At 40.4% G+C, this 26055-nt stretch overlaps 1 protein-coding gene across 4 annotated transcripts in view; it reads left to right on the top strand.

Annotated features, from left to right (window-relative positions):
* Positions 1 to 3504: 3504 nt before the first annotated feature.
* cog1 (component of oligomeric golgi complex 1) overlaps positions 3505 to 26055 on the top strand; it is a 70058-nt gene continuing 47507 nt past the window's right edge. For all 4 annotated transcript variants that reach the window (XR_015849923.1, XM_088330387.1, XM_088330303.1 and 1 more), the window contains exons 1-4: positions 3505 to 3916; positions 9399 to 9640; positions 17556 to 17737; positions 22785 to 22961. Coding sequence is in view for 3 of the 4 variants with exons in the window: in XM_088330387.1 (XP_088186513.1) it covers positions 3611 to 3916; positions 9399 to 9640; positions 17556 to 17737; positions 22785 to 22961 (907 nt within the window). In the remaining variant the exon portion in view is untranslated. The remainder of the gene's footprint in view (positions 3917 to 9398; positions 9641 to 17555; positions 17738 to 22784; positions 22962 to 26055) is intronic.

Here is a 26055-nt window from a genome sequence, read left to right as displayed (position 1 = left end):
ATAAAATATTTATCTGGCCCGTGGCCTCTGTTGTTAAAGTAATAATATGTGGCCCGCCAGTTTTGTTGACTGCCGTATAAAATAAATTCGCACCCAGAAATGTTTTATATATATATATATATATATATATATATATATATATATATATATATATATACTGGACTGTCTCAGAAAATTTGAATATTGTGATAAAGTTCTTTATTTTCTGTAATGCAATTAAAAAAACAAAAATGTCATACATTCTGGATTCATTACACATCAACTGAACTATTTCAAGCCTTTTATTATTTGAATATTGCTGATTTTGGCTTACAGCTGAAAAAAACTCAAAAATCCTATCTCAAAATATTAGAATACTTCCTCAGACCAAGTCAAAAAATAATTTTATAACAGCAAAACTAAATCAAACATTTGAAAATGTCCATTGATGCACTCAGTACTTGGTTGGGAATCCTTTTGCACGGATTACTGCATCAATCCGGCGTGGCATGGAGGCAATCAGCCTGTGGCATTGCTGAGGTGTTATTGATGCCCAGGATGCTTCGATAGCGGCCTTCAGCTCATTTGCATTTGTAGGTCTGGTGTCTTTCATCTTCTTCTTAACTATACCCCACAAATTCTCAATGGGGTTCAGGTCTGGGGAATTAGCAGGCCAATCAAGGACAGTGATGCCATGGTCAGTGCACCAGTTACTGGTGGTTTTGGCACTGTGGGCAGGTGCCAGATCATGCTGGAAAATGAAATCCTCATCTCCATAGAGCTTTTCAGCAGATGGAAGCATGTAGTGCTCTAAAATCTTTTGGTACACAGTTGCATTTACTCTGGACTTGATGAAACACAGTGGACCAACACCAGCAGCTGACATGGCTCCCCAAACATTGCTGACTGTGGGAACTTCACACTGGATTTCAAGCAACTTGGATTTTGCTCCTCTCCAGCCTTTCTCCAGACTCTGGCGCCTTGACTTCCAAATGAAATGCAAAACTTGCTTTCATCTGAAAAGAGGACTTTGGACCACTCTGCAACTGTCCAGTGCTTCTTCTCCATAGCCCAAGTCAGACGCTTCTTCCGTTGTCTTGAGTTCAGAAGTGGCTTGACCATGGGAATACGGCTATTGTAGCCCATTTCCCGGACACGTCTGTGAAGTGTGGCTTTTGTTACCTGGACTCCAGCTTCAGCCCACTATCTTTGAAGCTCCCCCAAATTCTGGAAGCGGCTCTTCTTCACAATTTTGTTAAGGCTGCGGTCATCTCTTTTGGTTGTGCAGCGTTTCCGGCCACATTTTTCACTTCCAACAGACTTTTTGTGGATATGCTTTGAAACTGCACTCTGTGAACAGCCTGCTCTTTGAGAAATTTCTTTTTGTGTCTTACCCTCCTGATGGAGGGTATCAATGATGGTCCTCTGGACAGCAGACAGATCAGCAGTCTTCCCCATACTTGTGATTTAGTTTACTGAACCAAGCTGAGTGTTTTTAAGGCTCAGGAAACCCTCGCAAGGTGTTTCGAGTTAATTAGATGATTCAGGTGATTAGTTGAATAGCCTACTTGTATACTTTTTCATGATATTCTAATATTTTGAGATAGGATTTTTGAGTTTTCTTAAGCTGTAAGCCAAATTCAGCAATATTAAAATAATAAAAGGCTTGAATTAGTTCAGTTGATGTGTAATGAATCAAGAATGTATGATATTTTTGTTTTTTTAATTGCATTACAGAAAATAAAGAACTTTATCACAATATTCTAATTTTCTGAGACAGTCCAGTATATATATATATATATATATATATATATATATATATATATATATATACATATGCACGAAAGTAAAATTCACCATTTCACCAGTTGATCGCAGTAGCCCCCTTTGGTCACCTTTCCGTTTGCTTTCTGTGAGAATTTTAGCCCACCCCATCTCCGACATGGCGGCTGTAAATAACAAAAGGGAAACAACTGCGTCTGCCCAATTTGCCTAGAGCAGTGGTCGGCAACCTATGACACGCATGCCAGCAGTGGCACGCGAGGGGTTAACCAGTGGCACGCAAGCGCATGGCAAAATAATACAAATAACAATGGGTTTTTTAAAGCGCATTTTACCTGAAATTTAGACATTTTCAGTTGTGCACTGGGTTTACGGTAGCGCCCCTCATCCTCTGCTTCGTGTGTGAGTGCGTGCGTGTCTGTGCCGCACCTCGCAGAGGAGGAAAGATCCGTGTTTTAACGCAGCCACAGGAACACCGGCGCGCGATAAATGAATGAATCATGACGGCTCTTCCAGCGAAAAAATCTTGTTCTTTTCAGCCAGCCTGGACAAATGACTGGGGCTTTGTGCAAAAAAAAAATTACCGTGCTGTTAGTGCATTATACCTCGAGAGCGTTGTACGTCGCACTTCAAGTGTTAAACGTCATTACGAGACGAAACATGAGCATGAATTCAAGGATAAGTCTGACAAGGTGGATACATTAAAACGCGCTGTGTCCAGGTACAGCCAACAAACACAGACTCTGTAAACCTTTATCACTGCTAAAAACACCACCACTGAAGCAAGTTATCACATTGCTCACTGCATAGCAAAGCACGGGAAACCATTTTTATCTGCGACCAAATCAGATGTTATTTCTGTTGCCCTTATTTTCTAGTAGCCTTCTACCGTGCTGCTGTAATTTCAAGTTTTGATATTTTCTGCAATAAGGTTTCTTTGATAAATGGTATGGTAGCTGTCCATATCACTTGTTTTTGATTGTAGTTCATTGTTGATGAAGAATGGTCCATTCTGGTCAATTCTTGTGGTAAAAAGTTGAAGTCATGGATCGCTACAGGCTTTTCCACATGTTGCTCACATCCATTTTTTAGTTTATTGATGAACAAAAATAGTAGAAGATAAATTGGTCAGTTATACGATTTCAATATATATCTTTTTTGTATATCGGACATGTGTTAAATTACAGCTTTGTTGGATACAAAAAAAATTGTGCGAGTCATTGATTCTGGTGTGGCACACTGATTTATAAGAAAATTTGAAAGTGGCACTCCACACCGAAAAGGTTGCTGACCCCTGGCCTAGAGACTGTGGCTGTTTTAAATGAATATAATAACAAGAGGCACTGCCAGACAAAACATGCTGACAACAAAAAGCTTACTGGAAACGAACACTGTGAAAAGGTGAAGAAACTGGAGGCGGCATCTAACGGCAGAGCAGCGCTTTTTCACGAGACCCTGCGAGTCAAATGAAAATTCTACGAAGGCAAGTTACGATGTTGCGACTCTGATTGCCAAGCACTGCAAACCTTTCATGGAGGTTGGATTTATTAAAAACTGTTCAAAGAATGCCAGGTTGAATAGTCTAAGCTCACACATATTCACTTGACCAAATCTGGCCCGCTTTCTAAAAAATTAGGACACCCTGCCTTATTCTGATGTAGGTGATTAAATGATTTGACCATTGGAGGGCAGCAACTGACTTGGCGTGTCTAATCTACCGGATATCTCAACCCCGAAGAAGAACTTTCCTCATTTGTTGACGTATTAACCGGATATCTCATATTAACAGGATATTTCGTTCATAACTTTTCCGGGACAGGTTTTCTCTTACTTACTTATTTAGGAAACGATGACAAATGAACCAGCGTCGTCTCTCAGGTTATCTGAAATCAAGGACCCGGTGGTCCTGTTCGAGTGCTACAGCACCGAGGACATCCGTGACATGGGGCGGAAAGTCCGCGGGGAAATCGAGCACAAGAAGGAGGAATTAAGACAAATGGTGGGCGAGCGCTACCGCGACCTAATAGACGCCGCCGACACAATCTGCGAGATGAGGCAGAGCTCGGAGAGTGTTGTCAAGTCCATTCAAGATTTGGACCAGTACTGTCACCGCCATAAAAAAGCCAAAGACTGCGTCAACAGCTGCAGTCCGGAGGTAAACGCAGCTACCTTTTCTTTGTTTCTCCGCTATAGAAAACCTTTTCAGTTAGGACCGTACAGTATACACCAGTGCTTTTCAATTATTTTCTGTCTGCCTCGATATTTTTTTAAAAAGTGATCACATATTTTGGGGGATAAGACAGTGATTGCTTGATATTGGTAACCAGTGTTGGGCGCATTACTTTAAAAAAAGTAATCGGTTATATTTACTCACTATTTCTTCCAAAGAGTAAGCGAAATACTCTATCGTAAAAGTAACTAGTTATCAGGGAAAGTAACAGTTTGTGTTCCTTTAAAAGGAAGTTTGTGTAAGTCAAAGAATTTAAAATTGTCTGTGCAGTATTCAAGTCAGTTAAATGGAGAAGAACCGTTCTGTTACAGAACCTGGTTATATTTATCAATAAATAAACAGCAATATAATAAAATAACAATAAACACTAAACAATGTAAGTGAGGTTTAATCAATAGAATGTAAAAATAGGTAGAAACTGAAGAACCCAAAGAAAAAAATAACAAAAGAAAAAGAGAGATTAAAAAATAAAATTTTCATGCATCCATCCATTATCCTCAGTAGGGAGCCCATCCCAGCCGTCTTCCGGCAGTGGGAAGGGGACACCCTTATGGTTGCCAGTTCATTTTTTTATTTTCATTTTTATGTAAACACATTACCACTGAAAAAAAAACCCACAGGAAATACAGATGAGAGTAGAAAAAAGGCATCTAAATGTGAATGGTCTGCATTTATATAACGCTTTTCAAGACCTCCCAAAGCGGTTTACAATGTGCTTCACACGTTTCCCTTTTACACACCAACTAACCGATAGCAGCTTGAAGGGAACCAGATGTATATTGGTAAAAAAAATGACTAGATTACACTGTTACTGAAAAAACACAGCTGTTATGTAATGTAATTTTTAATGATTGGCGCAAATAAATGTCGTATGATCCCACCCTCTCTCCCTCCCTTTAAGTGCACTCCTGCGGTTTACTTCCTGCTGCTGGCTCATGAAGCTAGGCATCTTTTGCCTTTAAAAGTGTATCAATATTGGCTGTCATATCCTGGTAAATGCTTCTCGGCCTTTTGGCTAAGATCAAGTGTAGGAGGTCGCTGGTTCAAGCCTCGGCCGAGTCATACCTATGACTTACAACATTGGTACTCATTGCCTCCCTGCTTGGCGCTCGGCATTAAGGGTTGGAATTGGGGGGTTTGGTCACCTAATTACTTCCAACATAGAAGTTGGGTGTAAAATGGCGGCGCCCTGTTTGGCTGCAGCTGCATCGGCTCGCTACAGTTTAACTGTAAGGGTCAAGTGTATCGACATTTCGTTCTGTGTACATGGTTACAAAAAATGACAGTAAAAGTAAATTCAAATTCGAATTCTTTATATGAAATACTTTTCCAAGCCTATTGCAGACTCATGGAGTACTTTGTTTCTGGGGATTTCTTGCCTAAATTTAATTACCATTGATATGTGGCGACACAGTATTCAACAACAAGTGCACAAAATATAAAAAGTGCCTAATTGTGTTTAAAGTTTGGTAGACATTCAATATAACGAGAATAGGGGAGAGAACCTAAACTTCAGATAAGAAATTCCAACCTGTTCCAAAGCTCTTACGTTTTATAAAATATCCAAGGTTACAAAAGCAGATCCGCCTTTAAAGGCTGTGGAAAATCAAAGAACAGCAATATGATTGATCTATAGTGACAGATTTAAACATTGCAAAATACTCAAAACAACGAACAACAGTGAGGTATATTAGTTTAAACAACAAAGTGGCATCCTGAGTGATCTCTTCTGGAGGTATCCAATATTTAAGGTGGAAGGTAAAAAGGTATCATTAAGATAATAAAATCAGTATTTCATATATTCTCCGCTTTATCCAAGTATGGCTATGTTCGACATTTGTAAACAAACTTGACCTGTCTTTTTCTGTAGTGTGAAATGGCCACTCACATTTGAATGGAATTATCTCCATTTAGTGTTAAGTTGAATGGAATTATTGCCATTTAGTGTTAATGATTTCAAAGACTCCGTTATTTAGTTCCAATCTTGGTATCATTTTGTAAGGCAAAGGCCCGTGACCCACTCAAGACTTTTGGGTCCCAACCCACCATTTGAGAAACACTGTTTAAAAAGTTGAAAATAAGAAAAAGAATCTATCAAGTGTGTGTGTTAACAATGCCCAACTGAGTTCAAAGCGCCCTTGTTCTTTATTTTCTACTGTGCTTATTTGCTTTCATCATACTTTATGCAAATATGTCCAGGTGGAACACATTAAGTACCGTCGTAGGAATGACTGGTGCGGGGGTCAAATACATTCACACGTTTTTTTTGTTGTTTTTTTTGTTAAGTGTACCAAGAAAATTGTGAAAGTAAGAAAAGGTTTGCCTCAAGTCCAGACGGCAACCTAAAAGAAAGATGAAAAAGCAAAAGTTTATTCAAGCACATCTAAGAAATGCTCGTTCTTGCATGTGCATCATGAACGAGCTGACTGAGACAACATAAGCCAGGAGATAGTGGCAGGGACCAAAAAGTTCAAAATTTCGAGCAGCTCCTTAAAAACAGAATAAATGTATCAGTGCTATCTATCTATCTACCCTGGTCATATCCCTCGCGAGGGGTGACCGACAGCAAGACAAACACATACACAAAATAAAGAGAAAAAGTAGCAAAGACCAGGAGAGGTCATCGGAGATGTGCAGACCCAGGAATTTGAAAGAGTGGACTGTCTCTACACAGTCTCAGTTTATAATGAGTGGTGCTGGGTTCCTGCCTTTCCTCCTGTATGAGTTTTGTTTTTTTGGTCTTCAATATGAGGTGGTTTTTCGAACACCACGTTGTCAGTAACTCCACCTCATCCCCTTCAGAGATAGGTCAATCATGATAGTATCGTTGACGAACTTTACAATTGTGTTTGTGAGGTGGGTCGGTGAGCAGTCGGAGGTGTAGAGGGTGAAACCAACCATGCCCCACTTTGCATCAACAAGGCTGTGGAGGTTGTCAGCAGTATCATGTTCCTAGGGGTGCACATTACAAACAAACTCACCTGGTCCGTGAACACTGCATCACTGGTTAAGAGGGCACAGCAGCGCCTGTACTTCCTGCGGAGGATGAGGAGAGCCCACCTGCCCCGACCTTCCCTCATCGCATTCTACAGGGGCACCATAGAGAGTATCCTGACCAGCTGTATCTCTGTGTGGTGTGGAGGCTGCAGCGCTACCGACTGGGGTAGTGTGAGGAGGGTAACGAGGACAGCAGAGAAAATAATCGGGACTACACTTCCCTCCATTCAGGACATTGGCCAGAAGCGCTGCCTATCCCATGCTAAGAACATTATCGGGGACCCCTCTCACCCCCATCATGGACTGTTCACTCTGCTAGCCTCTGGGAAGAGGTACTGCAGTGTGCGGTGCAGGACCACCAGGTTCCGCAGTAGTCTAGTCCCCCTGGCCATTGGACTGTTAAATGGTCAATCTAACATATAGTTAACCTAAATCTAAACGGCTGCTAATCTGACTTTTTGCACTACTGGCAGTTCTTTATAGCTTGCCACTCCTTGCACATCTGCTCTCTGCACTATTGTACTTACAGCGTTATTGTTACAGTGTTAATGTTACTGTTTACCTGACTTGTTAACCTGACTGCCCATTTTGCACATCTGGTTAGCTACTCCTCTTGCACTATCGGCACTATGGTAAAATACTATACGTAGCCATAATACAATACAACTTTTACTTATATCTGTACATTCAAGGAAACTGTGCGGGTCAGATGTATCGACATTTCGTTCTGTATACACGTGTACTAGAATGACAATAAAGTAGATCTGAATCGGAATCTGAAAAGCGGAGGGCTCAGTACACATCCTTGGGGGGAGCCGGTGCTCAGTGTTGGGGTGGGAGAGAGATGGTTGCAGAGTTTCACGGACTGTGGGCGGTTAGAGAGGAAGTCCATTATCCAGTGGCAGATAGAGGAAGCGAGTCCTAAGTGAGTGAGTCTCTCCACCAGGATCTCCGGGATAATGGTATTGAAGGCTAAGCTGAAGTCCAGAAAGACCATTCTGACGCAGCTCCCCGGGTGGTCCAGTTGGTTCAGCGCCGTGTGAAGTGCGGTGTTTATGGCGTCATCAATGGAGTGGTTTGCCCTAAAGGCAAACTGGCGGGGGTCCAGTGTGGGTGGTAGGGAGTCCTTGATGTGCTGGGACACCAACCCTTCAAAGCACTTCATGACCACAGACGTGAGTGCCACATGCCTGTAGTCTTGAGGCTTTCCACTGCTGACTTCTTGGGAATGGGAATGATGGTCGAGGTTTTGAAGCAGGGTGGGACGGTAGCCTGTGACGGGGACTGGTTGAAGATGGTGGTGAAGACCACAGCCAGCAATTCGGCACAGTCCCTGAGTACACTCCCTGGTACTCCATCTGGGCCAGCTGCCTTTCTAGGGTTTACAGTTTTCAGCACACGCCTCACTTCATGCTCCTTAAGTGTCGGTGTGTTGTTGGTGGGTGTGGTGTGACTGTTGGTGGCCTTCCAGCTTTAAAGCGGGCAAAGAACTGGTTAAGCATCAGCCCCAACAGTTGCATGGTTGTTTCCGCTGTAGTTTGTGATGTGTTGTAGACCCTGCCACATCCTCTTAGAGTAATTTCCAGCAAAGAAGTGCTCGATCCTCCTCATGTAGGCTGCCTTTGCATCCTTAATGCCTCTCTTCAGGTCAGCCCTGGCCATGCTGTAAAGAGCCTTGTCTCTAGACCTGAAGGCGGTGTTGCGGTGTTTGAGGTGGGTGCGCACCCCGCTGGGCATCCAGGGTTTTTGGTTTGGGTAGACCCTGATTTTTTTATTTACTGTGACGTTTTCCATACAGTGCCTAATGTAAGATAATACAGTGTATTCCTGGAGGTCATGATGTACAAATACCTCCCACCAAGTCCGATGAAAACAGTCCTGCAGCTTAGAGTGAGCTCCTTCAGGTCGTGTTTGTATTTTCCATGTTGCAGGCTTTGTTTTCCTCCGGATGGGGTGAGGAACAGACAGATATGGTCGGGTCCAGCTAGATTTGGGAGGGGGAAAGGTCTGTACACATGTTTGATGTTACTGTACACACGGTCCAGGGTTTTTTTTCCCCCCCTGGTTGCACAGTCGACGTATTAAATGAATTTGGGAAGTACAGTTGGGATGTGCAAGCTGCTGTTTATTGATAGCAGCAAGCAGGAGATTTAGTGCTATGCTAACGTTAGCATCTGGTGGAACGTAAACAGCAATCACAATGACCACAGTTGGCTCTCTTGTTAGAAAGCCTTTTCAAAAGTAAAAAAATAGCTTATTTTTACGTTTTGGCACTCGGGGACAATGCTTCTGAAAACGTATTTATACGTAATGACACAGAATAAGTTAATCTATTCTAGTCATCCGCAGGTGAAATACCAAACCTCACAATCTGTGACTGCAAATCCATATTTTTATTATTGTCCAATAGAGGCAGTGGCAGGACAAGTTCTACACTATGGCATCACAGATCAAGCTCCTCTTGGAGATTCCCGAGCGCATCTGGAGTGCCATGGAGGCTTATCAGTACCTTCAGGCAACACAACTCTACCTGATGTGTTGCCGTCTGCACCATCTGCTCCAGTTAGAAACGGCCACTGCGGGTCATTACAGTCCTGCTCTGGCCCGCTTCCCTATTCTTGTCCGCCATGTCGCCACCACTGGTCACTTCAGGTACTGTACTCACTACTTTTCTTAAGTGTTATTGTAACTGATATATTTGTAATTGAATTGCAGCGGTAACTCTTAACACGAGCTTTATGCGTTCCAGGAATGTGCTCTCAGCTCTAATTGCTTGTGTAACGAGTGAATTTCCCCCGCCCCGATTTTTTTTCTTTTTAAATCATTAAAACGATTAAGACACGATCTCATTAGCTCTAATCTGGATCATCTTGGTCACTGGTAGCACACTACAACCTCATCGTAGATTGCTAATATAGTTGCGGTATTCTACATAGTCTGTCTTTCTGTGTGTAAATAGGTGCCGCATTGTGCTTGTATGATTTAGATAGATCTATTTTATTTGTCATTCTTGTACACACGTATACAGAACGAAATGTCTACACATCTGACCCGCATATATCCATTTCCATATATGTATAAATAATACATATGGAGTTTATTATTGCTTAATAAAGAAGATTTGCTATTATTATTTAAGGAGAGCAATTGGCGGATGTTGAGAAGTATCAGATTGAGAGACTGCTAATGATTCATAAGCACTTACTGGTAATTAAAGTTACTTTAATTTAAAAAAAAAAATGTACACACAAAAAACATTTTACAGCAGATTTTTTTGTTTAATTATTTTCTTGCATGTGGTAGTTTGCATGCACATACGAACTGATGCAATCACGAGTGATGAGCGGTCTCTAGTTGTATTCACTCGGACTGCTCGTGAACTGGATTTTCCTTTTGTATAGCGAGCATGATTTTTGTTGCAAATAAAATTTGTGTACCCAAATTCTCGTGTTTTGGAGGTGCTTGTATAAAGTGGTACCACTTTAGTAACTATTTGAATTATTTTGAGCAGTTGTTCTCAACTGTTATGCCTTGAGGATCCATCATCCCAGCCTAATTTCAAGCTGCGAACCAAATCAAGAAAACATTTCCGCTTCTCAAGTTTATTGAGTCAAAGGCAGTTTAAACTCGAGATAAAAGAATACAGACACTGCCTCACTTATGAATGAGAGGTTCCGGATGATGGTTCGTAAGTTGAATTTGTTTGTAATTTGCATCAGTGCTATATTTTGTATGAAATGCATGTTTTGGGTTTATATAAGTATGTTTAAGGCTTGTATAAGTAACCTGCATTGTTTTGTACTAAAAAATAAACATTTTTTTCGTAAGGCGAATGGTCGTAAGTAAGGGAGCGTCTGTAAACTAACATTTCATTTAACTGTTGACAAACAAACATGTGTCTTTATGTCACCCAACACTAAAATGTCATGCCACATATCATTGGAAAGCTTAAACTTTTGGGATTCAATTGACGTTCAGTCATAAACAAGGTACCCGAAAACTCTATACCTGGGATCCCTCACTAATAATGTCCCCTGGTATTCAGGATATAAGATTGTCCAGTTACATTCGCGAGAGTCCAGTAAAACTGTGTAACTTATTTATTCCAAAACGCACTATACTGCCGACAGATTAAAAAAAAAAAAAAATCGACTTTAAAGCATTTGTGCATCGTTTGATGTTCCTTGTTGTAATACACCTGTTTCGCCCCAAAATTTCCTTTTTAAAAGTAAAAAAAAAAAACTAGTGAGATCGTTTCCAATAGCCTTTGACCTTTTGATTGACACCACTCTCGGACCATTACAAGATAACAAGATACCCAAAAACTATGAAGCCGGTATAACTCACTCAAAAGTCATGTAATATTCCACTCGTGAAACGGTTCCCTGCAAAGATGGTCAGGGAAAAGTTCCAGATTCATTTGACGATCATTGTTGTTTGGCTCCATAACACCCCTTTAAAAATAAACAGACTCCTCAGATGTTTTATGATATAGCCGTTAGCAATTTGACCACTCTTAGCCAATTGTAAGCTTTTTTTTCACTATCCTTCACTGTCCTTAGCCTGCCACAGCATATGGATGCATGTATTGAGATAAATGGTGCATTCATATGACCAACTCTGGCTTCAGAAATCTTCAGCTAATAGTGACACACTGGTTAGCCTACAAAATTCCCAACATAAATTTAGGCCACTTTTCGGGTGTATATTCAAATCAGACCTGTATACAAACTCAGAATCCATTTTTCAAACTATTATTACAAGTCCACAATCAGTGATTGACTTCTGGAAAGAGACGTCAAACATTTACAATTCTTTCAAAATGTTTAAATGACGTCTAAAGTAAAATGTACGGTTCCAGAGGTTATAGGGCTGCAAACTGGTTGTCTCCAAACGGCCACTTTTGGAAACACTTTGACATACCTTTAGAAAAAAATGTTTAGAATAAAATGTTTGTATTTTCAGACTGTGATTAAATTTGGCCAGGAACCAGGTAAGGCTCAATGCTACAGTATTTACCAGCTAAAATGCCCATGCTACACCCATTTGCAGGCCAAATTGGGGCGAAAATAAAAACCTTTTGTTTCTGTGTGTTCCAACTTGGATTACTCATTGTTAGTAGCTCTTGCAGTGACAAAACCTGAGAGTGTTACCTTTCAAAGAGACCAATACCTTCCATATTCTCCAAACGGTTAAAGAACAGCATTCAATTTACTTTTATTCTAGGCGATTTTTACCGGTAACGTATGGTGTTGAATACAAAAGGACATCAATGAAATCCATCCACCCATCCATTATCTGCACCGCTTATCCTAATAGGTTCGCGGGGGTGCTGGAGCCCATCCCAGCTATCTCTGGGCAGTGGGCAGGGGACACCCTGAACTTTTTGCCAGCCAGTCGCAGGGTACACAGAGATAGACAACTCACTCGCTCAGTCACACCTAGAGACAATTTGGACCGGCAAATTAACCTGCCATGCATGTTTTTGGAATGTGGGAGGAAACCGGAGTGCCTGGAGGAAACCCACGCAAGCACGGAGAGAACATGCAAACTCCTCACAGGAAGGGTGGTAGCTGGATCCATGACCTCAGAATTGTGCCACGCACGCGCTAACCACTGCGATGCCTCTCCTCCCTTAATAAAATTCAAAATGCTTCAAATGCAATAAAAAAGGCAAAGCAAAAAAAGCAATTATTTTGTTGGGCCTGGCTGCTGTTGTGTTGTCCACCAAAAGGTTACCTAAACTTGCGCGCCTGCGATCCATTATCCCTGATTGCATGTTGCCAAAGACAGGCGTTGAGAAAGCAAATTTGTGTCATATGTGCCGGACTTTTTCCCGTTTATTTTTTCTTGCCTAAAATGAACAGCACCCACTTAGCCACAATCCATTATTAATGGTCAACTGTTGGTGCAGAGTGGATGTCAAAAAGGGGGGGTTCGAATATCGCAGGGGATTCGGGTCCCCGTTGACCATTATCAACTGACTACAGTGTGTGGGTTTCGCCATGCTGAACATGTGTAAACAAACTTACCCGTATTTACCCGTCTTTTTTTGTGGTGTGAAATGGCAGGTGTCAACTCACATTTGCAAGGCATTATCAAAATCTTTTTTCTCAGAGTCCAAGGGATTCTCAGTTATTTTTGGCTTGTGACCCACTGAAAAAATAGGTCAACAGAATTTTGGCGGGCCAGATTATATAAGTATGTTTAAGGTTTATTTAAGTATGTTTAAGGCTTGTATAAGTAATCTGTATTGTTTTGTACTGAAAAATAATATGCTCTATAAAGATAAAGTGAAGTTTAACTTGTGGAAGATGGGCTTCAAGAGATAGGCTACTTCCTCCTCCGTGGTAGAAAGTGGCTGAAAAAAAGCGATCCAACAATTTTCTCTACCACATCACGCTTTCTTTTTCCACTTTTATTTCAAATGAAACGGCTCACCTCTTCTTTACACTTTACACCAGACATGTCCAAAGTCCGGCCTGGGGGGGTAGACTGTGTGATGACAATGGTAAAAAATATCTGTCCTGAGAAGCAGCAAGAGTTTGCCAAAGTCTGCCTGGCACATAACGCTGTGGCGCGCATGATTGAGGAGGTGTCATCGGACATCAAAAGACAATTGGGAGTCAGAGGAAAGGAGTTTGACTTTCTCACTAGCTTGCCACGAAAGCACAAACGCATCTGACACTGCTCAGTTACTTATTTTTTTGAGAGGAGTGGACAACGAAATTAATATTACTGAAGAACTACTTGACCTACAGAGCCTGAAAAACCAAAAAAGAAACAACAGATTCATTCTCTTCTGTTCGCGCTGCCATGGATAACATGAAATTCCAGTGGAATAAAATTTCTGTGACAATTACGGATGGCGCGCCATCGATGACTGGCAAACAAAGCGGAATAGCAACAATAATAAGTAACAATGTAAGTGAAGAAGGAGGGAAAACTGTAAAACGCCATTGCATCATTCATCAGCAAGTTCTGTGTGCTAAACATCTCTGATACGAACATGTTATGGGACCGGTGATAAAATCAATTAACTATATCCGCTCCAGACCGCTATGCCACCATCAGTTCCAACAGTTTCTCAGCGAGATTCATGCGGAATATGGAGATGTTGTCTATCACAATGACGTGAGAGGGCTCAGTCGGGAATCTGCACTGTCACGCTTCTACTCACTTAGGCAAGAAATCGGTGAGTTTTTGGCTGAAAAAGGACAACCTATGGGAGAACTAAGTGACCTTATTTGGCTGGCTGATTTGGGGTTTCTAGTTGACATTACAAAGCATCTTAATGCCCTCAACACCAGTCTCCAAGGACCAGAGGCAGTATAAGCCAACTATATTCACATGTCAAGGCCTTTGGAATCAAGCTGCAACTGTTTGAAAAACACCTGTCGTCGACCCAGCCCAGCACTGCACACTTTCCATCGCTGCAAGAAATCATGGCCAGATTCCCACAGAGCGATGTCAGTGTGCAAACTAGGAGGTACGCGTCAGATATTTCATCTCTGGCTAAAGAGTTTAAACAACACTTTCAGGACTTTGCAGCAACCGAGAAGGAGATCAATCTTTTTTCCTCACCTTTCTCCGTGGACACAGATGATGTTCCAGACCATTTGCAGCTGGAGGTCATTGAGCTGCAGTGTGACGCAGAGATCTGGGGTCGGCACCAGCAGCTTACTCTCGCCAACTTTTACCTACAGCTGAACAAGGACAGGTTTCCAGAGATTTGAGCATTTGGTAAGAAAATGCTAAGCTTGTTTGGGTCGACGTACAGTGCATTCGGAAAGTATTCACAACGCTTCACTTTTTCCACATTTTGTTATGTTACAGCCTCATTCCAAATTGTATTAATTTAATCTCTTATCTAACAATTCTACACAAAATACTCCATTATGACAATGTGAAAAAGTTTTTTTTTTTTTTTACTTTTTTTGAATTTATTAAAAATAGAAAACTAAGGAATCACATTTACATAAGTATTCACAGCCTTTGCCATGAAGCTCAAAATTGAGCTCAGGTGCATCTTTTTTCCACTGATCATCCTTGAGATCTTTCTACAGCTTAATTGGAGTCCACCTGCAGTAAATTCAGTTGATTGGAGATGATTTGGAAAGGCACACACCTGTCTATATAAGGTCCCACAGGTGAGTGTGCATGTCAGAGCACAAACACCAAGCATGAAGTAGAAAGAACTGTCTGTAGACCTGCGAGACAGGATTGTCTTGAGGCACACATCTGGGGAAGGATCCAAAAAATTTCTGCTGCTTTGAAGGTCCCAATGAGCACAGTGGCCTCCATTTTTCGTAAATGGAAGACATTTGGAACCACCAGGACTCTTCCTAGAGCTGGCCGGCCTTTTAAACTGAGCCATCGGGGAAGAAGGGCCTTTGTCAGGGAGGTGACCAAGAACCGGATGGTCACTCTGTCAGAGCTTCAGCGTTCCTCTGTGGAGAGAGGAGAGCCTTCCAGAAGGACAACCATCTCTGCAGCAACCCATCAATCAGGCCTGTATGGTAGAGTGGCCAGACGAAAGCCACTCCTTAGGAAAAGGACCATGGAAGCCCGTCTGGAATTTGCCAAAAAGCACCTGAATGACTCTCAGACCATGAGAAACAAAATTGTCTGGTCTGATGAGACAAAGATTGAACTCTTTGGTGTGAATGCCAGTTTGGAGGAAACCAGGCATCGCTCATCACCAGGCCAATACCATCCCTACAGTGAAGCATGGTGGTGGCAGCATCATGCTGTGAGGATGTTTTTCAGCACCAGGAACTGGCAGACTAGTCAGGATAGAAGGAAAAATGAATGCAGCAATATATAGAGATATCCTGGATGAAAACCTGCTCCAGAGCGCTCTTGACCTCAGGCTGGGGCGAAGGTTCATTTTTCAGCAGGACAACGACCCAAAGCACACAGCCAAGATCTCAAAAGATTGGCTTCAGAACCACTCCGTGAATGTCCTGGAGTGGCCCAGCCAGAGTCCAGTCTTGAATTCGATCGAACATCTCTGGAGAGATCTGAAAATGGCTGTGCACAAACGTCTCCCATCCAACCTGATTGAGCTTGAGACTTATTGCAAAGAAGAATGGGCAAAACTGCCTAAACATAGGTGTGCTAAACTTGTGGGATCATATTCAAAAAGACTTGAGGCTGTATTTGCTGCCAAAGGTGGATCAACAAAGTATTAAGCAAAGGCTGTGAATACTTATGTAAATATGATTTCTTAGTTTTCTATTTTTAATAAATTCAAAAAAAGTAAAAAAAAACAACTTTTTCACATTGTCATAATGGAGTATTTTGTATAGAATTTTGAGATAAGAGATTAAATTAATACAATTTGGAATGAGGCTGTAACATAACAAAATGTGGAAAAAGTGAATCGCTGTGAATACTTTCCGGATGGACTGTATTTGTGTGAGAAGACTCGGTTATGAACTTAAATAAGAGCCATGTGAGGACACGGCTATCGGACTCTCACTTACAAGACATCTTGCGCATCAATACTACTGCCATTGAGCCAGACCTGGCCTTTGTCCTGCACTCCAGATCTCAGTTTCACCCATCACACTAATGCAAACAAGTCATCATTTTTCATTTAGGGGGGGGTTATGTTTGTTTGTTATTCTGGACTGAAAGCCTGCAGGGTTGGACTGTAAGGTACGCACAAAGTGCGCTTCACCGCTAGTGCGCACATCACCACCGCGTGTCCTGTCCCCGGGTCGCCAAGCGAGAGGGAAAAAGAGGTGTGCCAATCAACATTTATAGTTACTGTCATATTTTAAATGAGACCTGCACTTGTTGATACTACAATTTCACTGTTATTGTGTTTAAAAATTCTGTAAATATTATACTGCCATGGTGAGATATTTTTTCTATGTTTCAAATGTAATTTGCACCCAAGAGTACAATTACTTCTCTTCAACTGTTACAAAAAAGTTAGTGTTAAATAAAAGTGAAGTTAAGTGAATATTGAATTTTGATATGCATGTTTCAAATTAACCAAAAGATATGCTTACTATAGCTGAAATTAAAATAAAAAAGCAAATGTAAAACACAAAACGGCTCGCTGAAATGTATTTAAATTAATTGCTGTTATATGTAAAAAAACGTCCGCCAAGGTTGGCCCCCCTACGTTTTTAACACACCAAATCTGGCCCCCTTTGCAAAAAGTTTGCACACTCCTGCTTTACACCAACCATATTGAATGGATGTATGTGATATGAAACAATAAAAAAACGTCAAAGTTACTGTCCTGTACTCGGAAAAAGGTCCACAATACAAAATCTAATTGATAGCAATGCCCGGATATTTTTCAACATCCGTAAAAAATGTTCGTGCCTACCGTTTTTCGTTACTCGAATGTTCGGAAGTAGGGGAGCGTCTGTACTAATAGGCGGTCGATTCCTAACTGAAAATAGGCCTGCGACACACTTTTGAAACACTGATTTAAAGCAAGGTTTGCCAAATCCATCAGACTGAAAACGTTTTTGCCATTTAATTATCATATAATAAATGTGCCAAGTTCAACATTTTCTTTTTTTCTTTTTTCTTTTTGGGTCAGGTCGACCATTCTTATAGACAGCAAATCTCTGCTGCGGGGTCGGGCAGTGTCGGACCAGGCTATTGCGGAGGCCCTATTATCTACGATGCTGCTGGAGCACAGCTCTCCACGGCAGGCACTCGCTGATTTCTTGCTCGCACGGAAGACTTCCATCCATCAGTTGCTTAATCAGCCCCAACACGGTAGTACACTCTTAGTACATACAGCAGTCAAGTCAAGTCATTTTTATTTGTATAGCCCTTAATCACAAAGAGTCTCAAAGGGTTTCACAGGTTAAGTTATTCATATGCTATAGAGTAGAAGTGAGTTAGATTTAAACATTTCCACTGAGGTTGCAGATCGGATCTCAGGGGGAAGAGCATTCCACAGCGGCAGTGGAGAATGGAGAATGCTCTCGAACCTGCGTAACACTTCTTGGCTCTTGGGATCACCAGAAGACCGGCGCTCTCTGAACGAAGGCTTCGGGCCGGAACATAAGGGGAAATAAGCTCTGAAAGATATGAGGGGCAAAGTCCATTTATGATTTTGTATAAGAGAACCTTGAAATCACATCTTAGGCTAACAGGGAGCCAATGCAGGTTAGCCAAAATTGGGGTGATGTGATCGGACTTTTTTGTCAGCTGAAGACTCTTGAGTCTGGTCATCGGAAGACCGGAGAGTAGTGCATTACAGTAATCGAGACGGGAGGCAACAAACGCTTGAATTATAATCTCCGCATCTGACTGAGACAGTAAAGGACAAATTTTAGCAATGTTACGAAGATGGAAGAAAGCGGTTCTAGTAATTTTCTTCACATGTGTTTTAAAGGACAGATCGGGGTCAAATGTGACGCCTAAATTTTTAAGTGAGTCACTGAGTGTGATGTGGCATTTGTCAATGTTCACAGCAGTTTTAGAGAATAAGTTGCGGCATTTAGATGGACCAATAACTAACATTTCGGTCTTTTCAAAGTTAAGACGCAAGAATTTGAATGACTTCCACTCTTTTATCTCAGTGAGGCAGGCCTCCAAATTTGCACAGTTTAGTGTGGCAGATCCCTCCATCGGGAGATATAGTTGAGTGTCATCTGCGTAGCAATCGAAACTGATATCATACTTGCGAATAATATCACCTAATGGAAGCATGTAAATGCTGAAAAGAAGGGGGCCAAGCACTGAACCCTGCGGAACACCACAGGTAACACTAAAGGGCTCAGAGGTCATTTCGCCATATTTAACACAGTGCGTCCTACCTGAGAGGTAGGATCTGAACCATAAGAGGACGTTTCCTGAGAGACCAATCCATTTTTCCAACCGTTCTAGTAAGATATTATGGTCCACTGTGTCAAAAGCAGCACTAAGGTCCAGCAGCAGCAAAAGTGATGAAGCGCCAGAGTCCATTGCCAGTAGGAGATCATTGGTTTCCTTAATCAGAGCTGTCTCAGTAGAGTGGTTAGCCCTGAATCCTGATTGCTTTGATTCAAAAAGATTGTTCTCAGATATGAAATCATTCAGCTGCTGTGCCACTACGTTTTCAAGTACTTTAGAAAGAAACGGTAGGTTTGACACAGGTCTATAATTACATAAGCTTTCTGGATCGAGGTTGGGTCGTTTCAGTGAGGGTTTAATAACGGCGGACTTAAAAGCCGCTGGAACTACACCTGATGAGAGTGATATGTTTATAATATTTAGAACTGAAGGTCCAAGGACCCCAAAAAGACCTTTAATAAGCAAACCTGGAAGCAGGTCAAACTGGCAAGTCGTCGGTTTGGCCGTATTCACCATCTGTTTAAGATTATCGAGTGACAGTTCACCAAAACGTGACAAATTCCCTGGACAGCCACCATGTCGTGCATCTATAGATTCCAGCGCTTTAGTATGTGTTGTATTAATACTGTCTTTAGCAATTTCTTCTGTATGCATTGAATCTTCTTAGTAAGGAAGACCATTAAGTCATGGGCTGAATGGGTGGAACTATCTGGGATAGTGTGTTGCCTTGTAAGCGATGCTACAGTGTCGAAAAGGACTTTGGGATTGTTCTTTTGTGACGCAATCACCTTCGAAAGGTAGGCTGATTTTGCAGAGGCAAGGGCCGCTTTATACTTCAACAGACTGTCACACCAGGTTTGGTGGAAAATTTCAAGGTTGGTAGCGCGCCATTTTCTTTCAGATTTCCTGCATTCTTGTTTAAGGGATCTAGTTTCATCATTAAACCAAGGTGTGTGTCTTTTAGGTCGTGATTTCCTGACTCCTGCCGCCCAGCAGGAGTCAGGAAAATACTCGTTCCGGGTGTTGGAACGGATTAAAACGATTTACATTATTTTTAATGGGAAAATTAACTTCGGTGATTGAACGAATCGGTTCTCGAACAGGGTTCTGGAACGGATTATGGTCGAGAACCGAGGTTCCACTGTAATAAATAACTTTTCGTGCAACGAGAGGACCTACAGTCAGATTGTGTTTGTCCCAATGTTTTACTAGAAGATGGTTCCATTCAATGTTTTTTTTCCCATAATTAAAGGGGCACTGTGTGATATTTGACCACTAGATGTTACTGGACTGAGTAGAGCAACTGAACACAAGTGCTTCAAAGCACAATAAAAAATATGGAAACTTTAGGTGACCAAACCACACCATTTTCCTTCTATGCCCCGCCTTTCACAAGGTTTTTTGTTTTGGGCGGTATCCATTGCAGCAAAATGTTGTCATTTCAGCTCCCTCAAGGTTAGCCTCATTTTATGTAAAATTCTAATTTCTATCATTTTAATTTTTAAGTTTTTAAAAAAAGCAAGTTTAAATGGCGATTCATGTGTTTTTGAGTTATTATTCAGATCGACACTCCTTCACCACTAGGAGGTGCTAGATAATATGCAATGTCCCTTTAAGCCATCTTGTAAAACATTCTGCCCGTTGGGTGATTTAATCCGCCACGTAATAAATTTCTGAATATTTCAATAAAAAAGCCAGTCTCTCGGTCATTTATTTGACTTTAAGTACTAACATTACCTTTAAAGGGACAGAGTTTATTATTTAGAGGCTCCTAGTAGTAATAAATTTCATTTATTAAAGAAACATAATTTAAATAATTAGCAAAAATACATGTAATTCATATAAACATGCATTTTTTCAAATACTTGTAGGTTGAGAGTTTTGTATTTATTTGACACAACATGAGCCACATTTTTATTTTCAGCCATTGTGCTTCTTATGGCACCTGTAAAACCCCAAACCATGTTAAAGTATAATAATCAGAAAAATGTCGTTCTTTGGTCATATTTTCTTTTTTAAGTATGTGTTAATATTGCCCCACTGAGTTCAAAGAGTACCTTATATGTTATTTTCCATTGCTCCTATCTGTTTTTATCTTAATTTTATCCGGCCTGTTCTAGGTAGAACAAACCCCTAAAAAGATGGAAAAAGAAGAGCTTATTCGAGCGCATCTAAGAAATGCATGCAAATCATGTGTTGCTCTGCCGCCATCCCCTGGCTTAAAGTTTTAATTGTAGCCTTAAGTTTTAAAATGCCGCACCCCACCCTTAAAAAAGCTAAACCTTCTTGCATGAAACAGTTACAGAGTGGGTCTTTAAGTGCATATCTATTTTCTTAAAATGTATGTACTATAGGGTAGATTTAATATCTTATAGTATGAGATGGAGGGGCTGGTGATTTCAATTAGTTTGAATTTCTAATTGGAGTGTCCAAATTTTAAATTTGGGCACTTATATTTTAATTTTGGCACCCTTCTCATTGGCCTCAGAAGGTCCGCCACAGTCTTATTTTACTGAAATAACTAATAGAAGTTCAATATTTATTTATATTAAAAACATTTTTTATAACGGCACCAAATCTTGGTTTGTCTTCTCAAGGCTTAAGGACAAAACATGGTTGCAAGCCCTTTGTTTGGACTTTATTTCTTAAAAAGCTTTGTTATTCATAAAGTGGTATGTTCTGTTTAACCTAAAATGGCTCACTAGTGATGAGTCTGATGTCTGAAAACGCAAAAACATGTTAACATATATTTATTTCAACTTAGCTCATTTTTCTAAATTTTACAAAATAAGATATATTCAAAGGTACATCCATGTATGGTATGGCAGTTTAAAAAAACCTTTGTTACCTCATTCAGTGTCATAGCGTATAAATACGTTTTCAGAAACCTTGTCCTTGAGTGCCAAAACGTTAAAATGTTTTTCTTGTTTTATTTTAAAAAAAACTTACAAAGGCTTTAGCGCTGCTTATTAGTAAGTATCAAGACAAGAGGGATATAATTTCAGTTTAAAAAATTACCATTAGATGGTAGGAGTATCTTTGGTGAGATCTATGTCCATACATTGAGGTAGCCCCCACTTTTTCTGGCAAATGAATGTGTGTTGGCGACCCCACGCAGTAAGTAAGCGTACTGAAAAAGTGCGGCGAGACACTCAAGGCATAGACAAATGCTCTTCAAGAGAGCTTTTTTTTTTTCTTGTGGTTTTCTGGTCAGGGAGGGATGACGTTTCAATCGGGTTTGCAATCGGGAATGCTTACCAAAATCATTTGATCCATTTACTGGATCACCGGATGCTAAACAGTTCTTGCAAAGTTCATGTGTCGATTCTGCATAGTTCATGCAGAAGTTTAGTGTTCTTGCATTTAAATGTTATTTTGCAAGCAAAGTGCCACTGTATTTATGGAAATCATTGTTTAGATGTCGTAAATATCACAAATGCAAAAGAATAATTAAAAAAAGACACGAAAGCGAAGCTCTGCTTCACTAGCTTAAAACACTTCTATAGCATATGAATAACCTATATTTTATGTTGAGAATATGTATTTTTTTTTAATGTAGGTTTTAGATGATGGGATGGTGTCATAATAGTTTGTAGTTTGCAATAGTATTTGATCTGTGCAGCCCTTTGAGACTCTTTGTGATTAGAACTATACAAATAAACATGCCTTAAAAGCCGTTTTTGGAAACTGGTATTTTCAAGATATGCAACAATGTTCTACTGTTGTTTACTAAACAATTGTAAAACATAGAAACATACAGCTTTTAATAAAGGATTAGGGTCACAGCTTTCTTTTGATTTGTCCTATGCCTATATAGCTATAGAATCACATTTTCTGTTGGCCTTTAAAAAATGAGTCACAATTGCTAAAATTGGCTGTTCCCATTTGAGAGAAACGTCTTACACTGAATGAGCCCGGAATGTTGAAATTATCTGACATGGGTTTCAGAAAATATCCATTTATTAAGATTTCGATTTGTTAGGTGCTGGTATCAAAGCCAAAGTGTGCAGCCTTGTGGAACTGCTGGTGACCACTTTGTTTCAAGCGTATGCTGTTTTCTACACGCACCCTGAAGGGGGATCCAGGACTGGGGAAGCAAACCTCAGTTGTGGCCTTCTCTTTTCCATTCTGGAAAATGTCACCTCTTCTTCCTCTTCAGGTAAATTTGAAAAGATGTATTCGATGTTTATCATGGTAGTGAATAATAACACTTAATCACTAGCCAATTATAATGTCATTTACGTTTCATGTAACGTGTATTAACACTTATTAGGGGTTTTTCTTATTGAATTACTACTCGCAGGCTGGCATTTTCTGTGGTGAGTACATGAAAAAAATATAAAGATTACAAAGGAAGCCACTATACCAGGGGTGGCGAACACGTGGGCCGTGGCGCATGCGGCTCTTGGCCAATAAGAATGTGGCTCTTTGCCTCATCATATTTTCTATATAATGTGGCTCTTTGCCTTGTTTCATGTTTACCGTAAATTTCGGACTATAAGCTGCTACTTTTTTCCCAAATGTTCAGCCCTGCGGCTTATTCAGTGAAGCAGCCAATTTATGTAATTTTTCTAACGGCCACCAGCGGCACTCGAGTACAAAAGGTAAGATTTACACCGGTGGAATTGTGCGCCGAGGTAGACTGCATCCTCTTAGCTTACGTTCGAATTGTCCGTATGACAAAGGTTCGTTTCGATTATGAGGAAAACTCCCTTGATGGCGACAGTTATAAGGAGAAAGCTGAAGACGGTTTAACGTGAATTTCCGCAATTGCGGTATGGCTTTTTTTAACAGCTGCGCTTTATGCGTTGGGAGCGTGTTAAGAGTAGCGTGGTGGTACCTTTCACAGGCATGGTTCGGGATGAAAGTTATATTATTATTATAAAAGCTTTGAAAACTCTCGGTGTACCGTCTTTCTTTGTAAATATGTATAACCATTTATAATATATATTTGCAACTGTATATTTTTGTAATGTATTTATTTTAGAGACTTATTGTGATATGTTTTCTACGAGCGAATCAAAAAGAAGGGGCGGAGCAAACGCGGGCTGACGGGAAGTGGGGTAAAGCTCAGTTAAATAATAATAATAATAATAATTTCCTTGTATTGTCATTCTGTGTAACAATGTACACAGAACGAAATGTCGATTGCACCTGACCCGTTGTAGCGAGCCGATGCAGCCGCAGCCAACAGAGGGCGCCGCCGACCACTTTTTAAGTCTTAGGAATGACTCGGCCGGGGCACAAACCACCGACCTCCCAGTCTCAAAGTGGGCGCCTTACCATCTAGGCTACTGAGCTGGTATCTCTTTGTTGTTGCAGCGGACAATAGTGGATATATTTTTTTTCCCACCCTTAACTTTGGAAATATACATTTTTTTTCATTGGATTACTTTCAACGGGACCTGGACTTTAAAGGTTTGCATTAAATTCTAACTACCGGTATCATTTTCCGTTCATGTTGCTGATTGTGATGGATGGATTGTGTACTATATCTGCAGTTACAATCGCGGCACCTAAAGTCAGGTTTGGGTTAAACATGTGACTGTGTTACGTGTTTAAATGTTGGCGCATGCGGTTTATATACAGGTGCAGCTTGTGTAAGGACAAAACTAATTATGTATAATCAGGTGCGCTCTATAGTCCGGATTTTACGGTAGTTTTTTTGTGTGTGTGAGGGCAGGGTTGGGTAGGGTTACTTTAACTTGATTACTTTCAATTGCTTTTGGATTACTCAAATACCAAATTTGCTAATAAAAGACAAAAGAAACTAAATATGAATAAAATTACTAAATTTTGTGCAGGCTTGGGGAGTAACGGAATACAGAACGGCAAAAATGATGTTGGCAAGCTGTTTGGATTTACTTTCATTTTGTTTCTGTCGCATTTTATGTTAGTTTTGCCAGAGATCAAAGCCAGGAGAGGAAGCTTACCATGTGTTGTGAGTCATAATTTTATTCATATTTAGTTTCTTTTGTCTTTTATTAGCATATTTGGTATTGGAGTAATCCAAAAGTAATTGAAAGTAATCAAGTTAAAGTAACCCTACCCAACCCTGATTGAGGGTGGACACTTTCCTTGAAATCAACACAAGACCAATACTTGTTGTATTGTAAGGAGAGGAGTGTGTTATGGGAAATAATATGTTCTTTATTGTGTGTTTGTGTGTGTCAGTCTGTCATGGCAGGTCAGTGCGTGGTGTGGCTCTTTGACTCTCACAGTTAAAACTTTCAGCTCTTTGTGTCAAACTTGTTCGCCACCCCTGCACTATACTAATGTTTTTTTTCTTCTTACCAATTTAAACCTTGATATAACTTCTGTGGCTTTTACTTTTAGTAATACGAGTACCAACAATTGTGTCCATGTGTGCGTGTTCAAACAATTTATGGAAGGATATTATATGGATGCTTTTTTTCATGTTTTCATTACTTAAACTTTCACTGGGTAAGGGTCAAGGTTCGACAGGAATGTAGAGCTCAGTTTGACTTTGGGTTCGGAACCAAACATTATGTTTTCAGGTGGGCCAGATCAAAATGATAATGTCACCTTTAAATTTTTATCTTACCGTAGTTTTTCAGTAGTATGCTTTATCATTCAACCTACTTTAGTTACGTACCGTAATTTAATCCGGGATCTTTTCTAAACTTAATACATTTCACTAACAATGGGAAAAATTGCTTTTCATGTTTCAGCAGAGAATACATTTTCTGGTTTATTTTAACAGTTGACTCAATAGTTTTACTCCTGAACCAACTCACAACGCCATACAGACTAAAGTGGGAGCTATGAAAAATATATAATCTTTGCCTTAATTTTGTACTGGTTTGAAATACATAAAAAACAAATACAAAAAAGCATGGGCAATAAAATAAGACTACATCAAATCAAACTCCCGAGCCCTGTTTACAAAAGCTGACATTATATCCTTTACAGCTCTTTGGCAGCCAGAGGGAGGATTTGGTTTGCATGTATTTTAAAAATCATAACTTTTTTTAAAAAAAAATAAACCAGAGACTCGCTTCTTTTTTTTATATACTCTGAACTTTATGGCGGGCTGGATTTGGTCCAGTCTCCGCCCATAGTATTGGAATGCTATTTAATGACCCTGCCAAACATTTAATGTAGAACGTTATATAAACACCTTTGAAATTTGGTAGCCTTTGGTAACCTTCAAAGACTGTTGCTGAGTGATTGAACCACTGACATTGACATTAGTACAAATTAACCCTTTATTGACCAGGTATCATACAGGC

This window comes from Urocampus carinirostris, chromosome 1 (assembly GCF_059441175.1).
Source record: "Urocampus carinirostris isolate Australia breed hairy pipefish chromosome 1, RoL_Ucar_1.0, whole genome shotgun sequence".
In the NCBI taxonomy this organism is placed as follows: domain Eukaryota; kingdom Metazoa; phylum Chordata; class Actinopteri; order Syngnathiformes; family Syngnathidae; genus Urocampus; species Urocampus carinirostris.
Note: the sequence above shows the minus strand (reverse complement) of the source record. Positions and strands in the feature narration are given on the sequence as shown.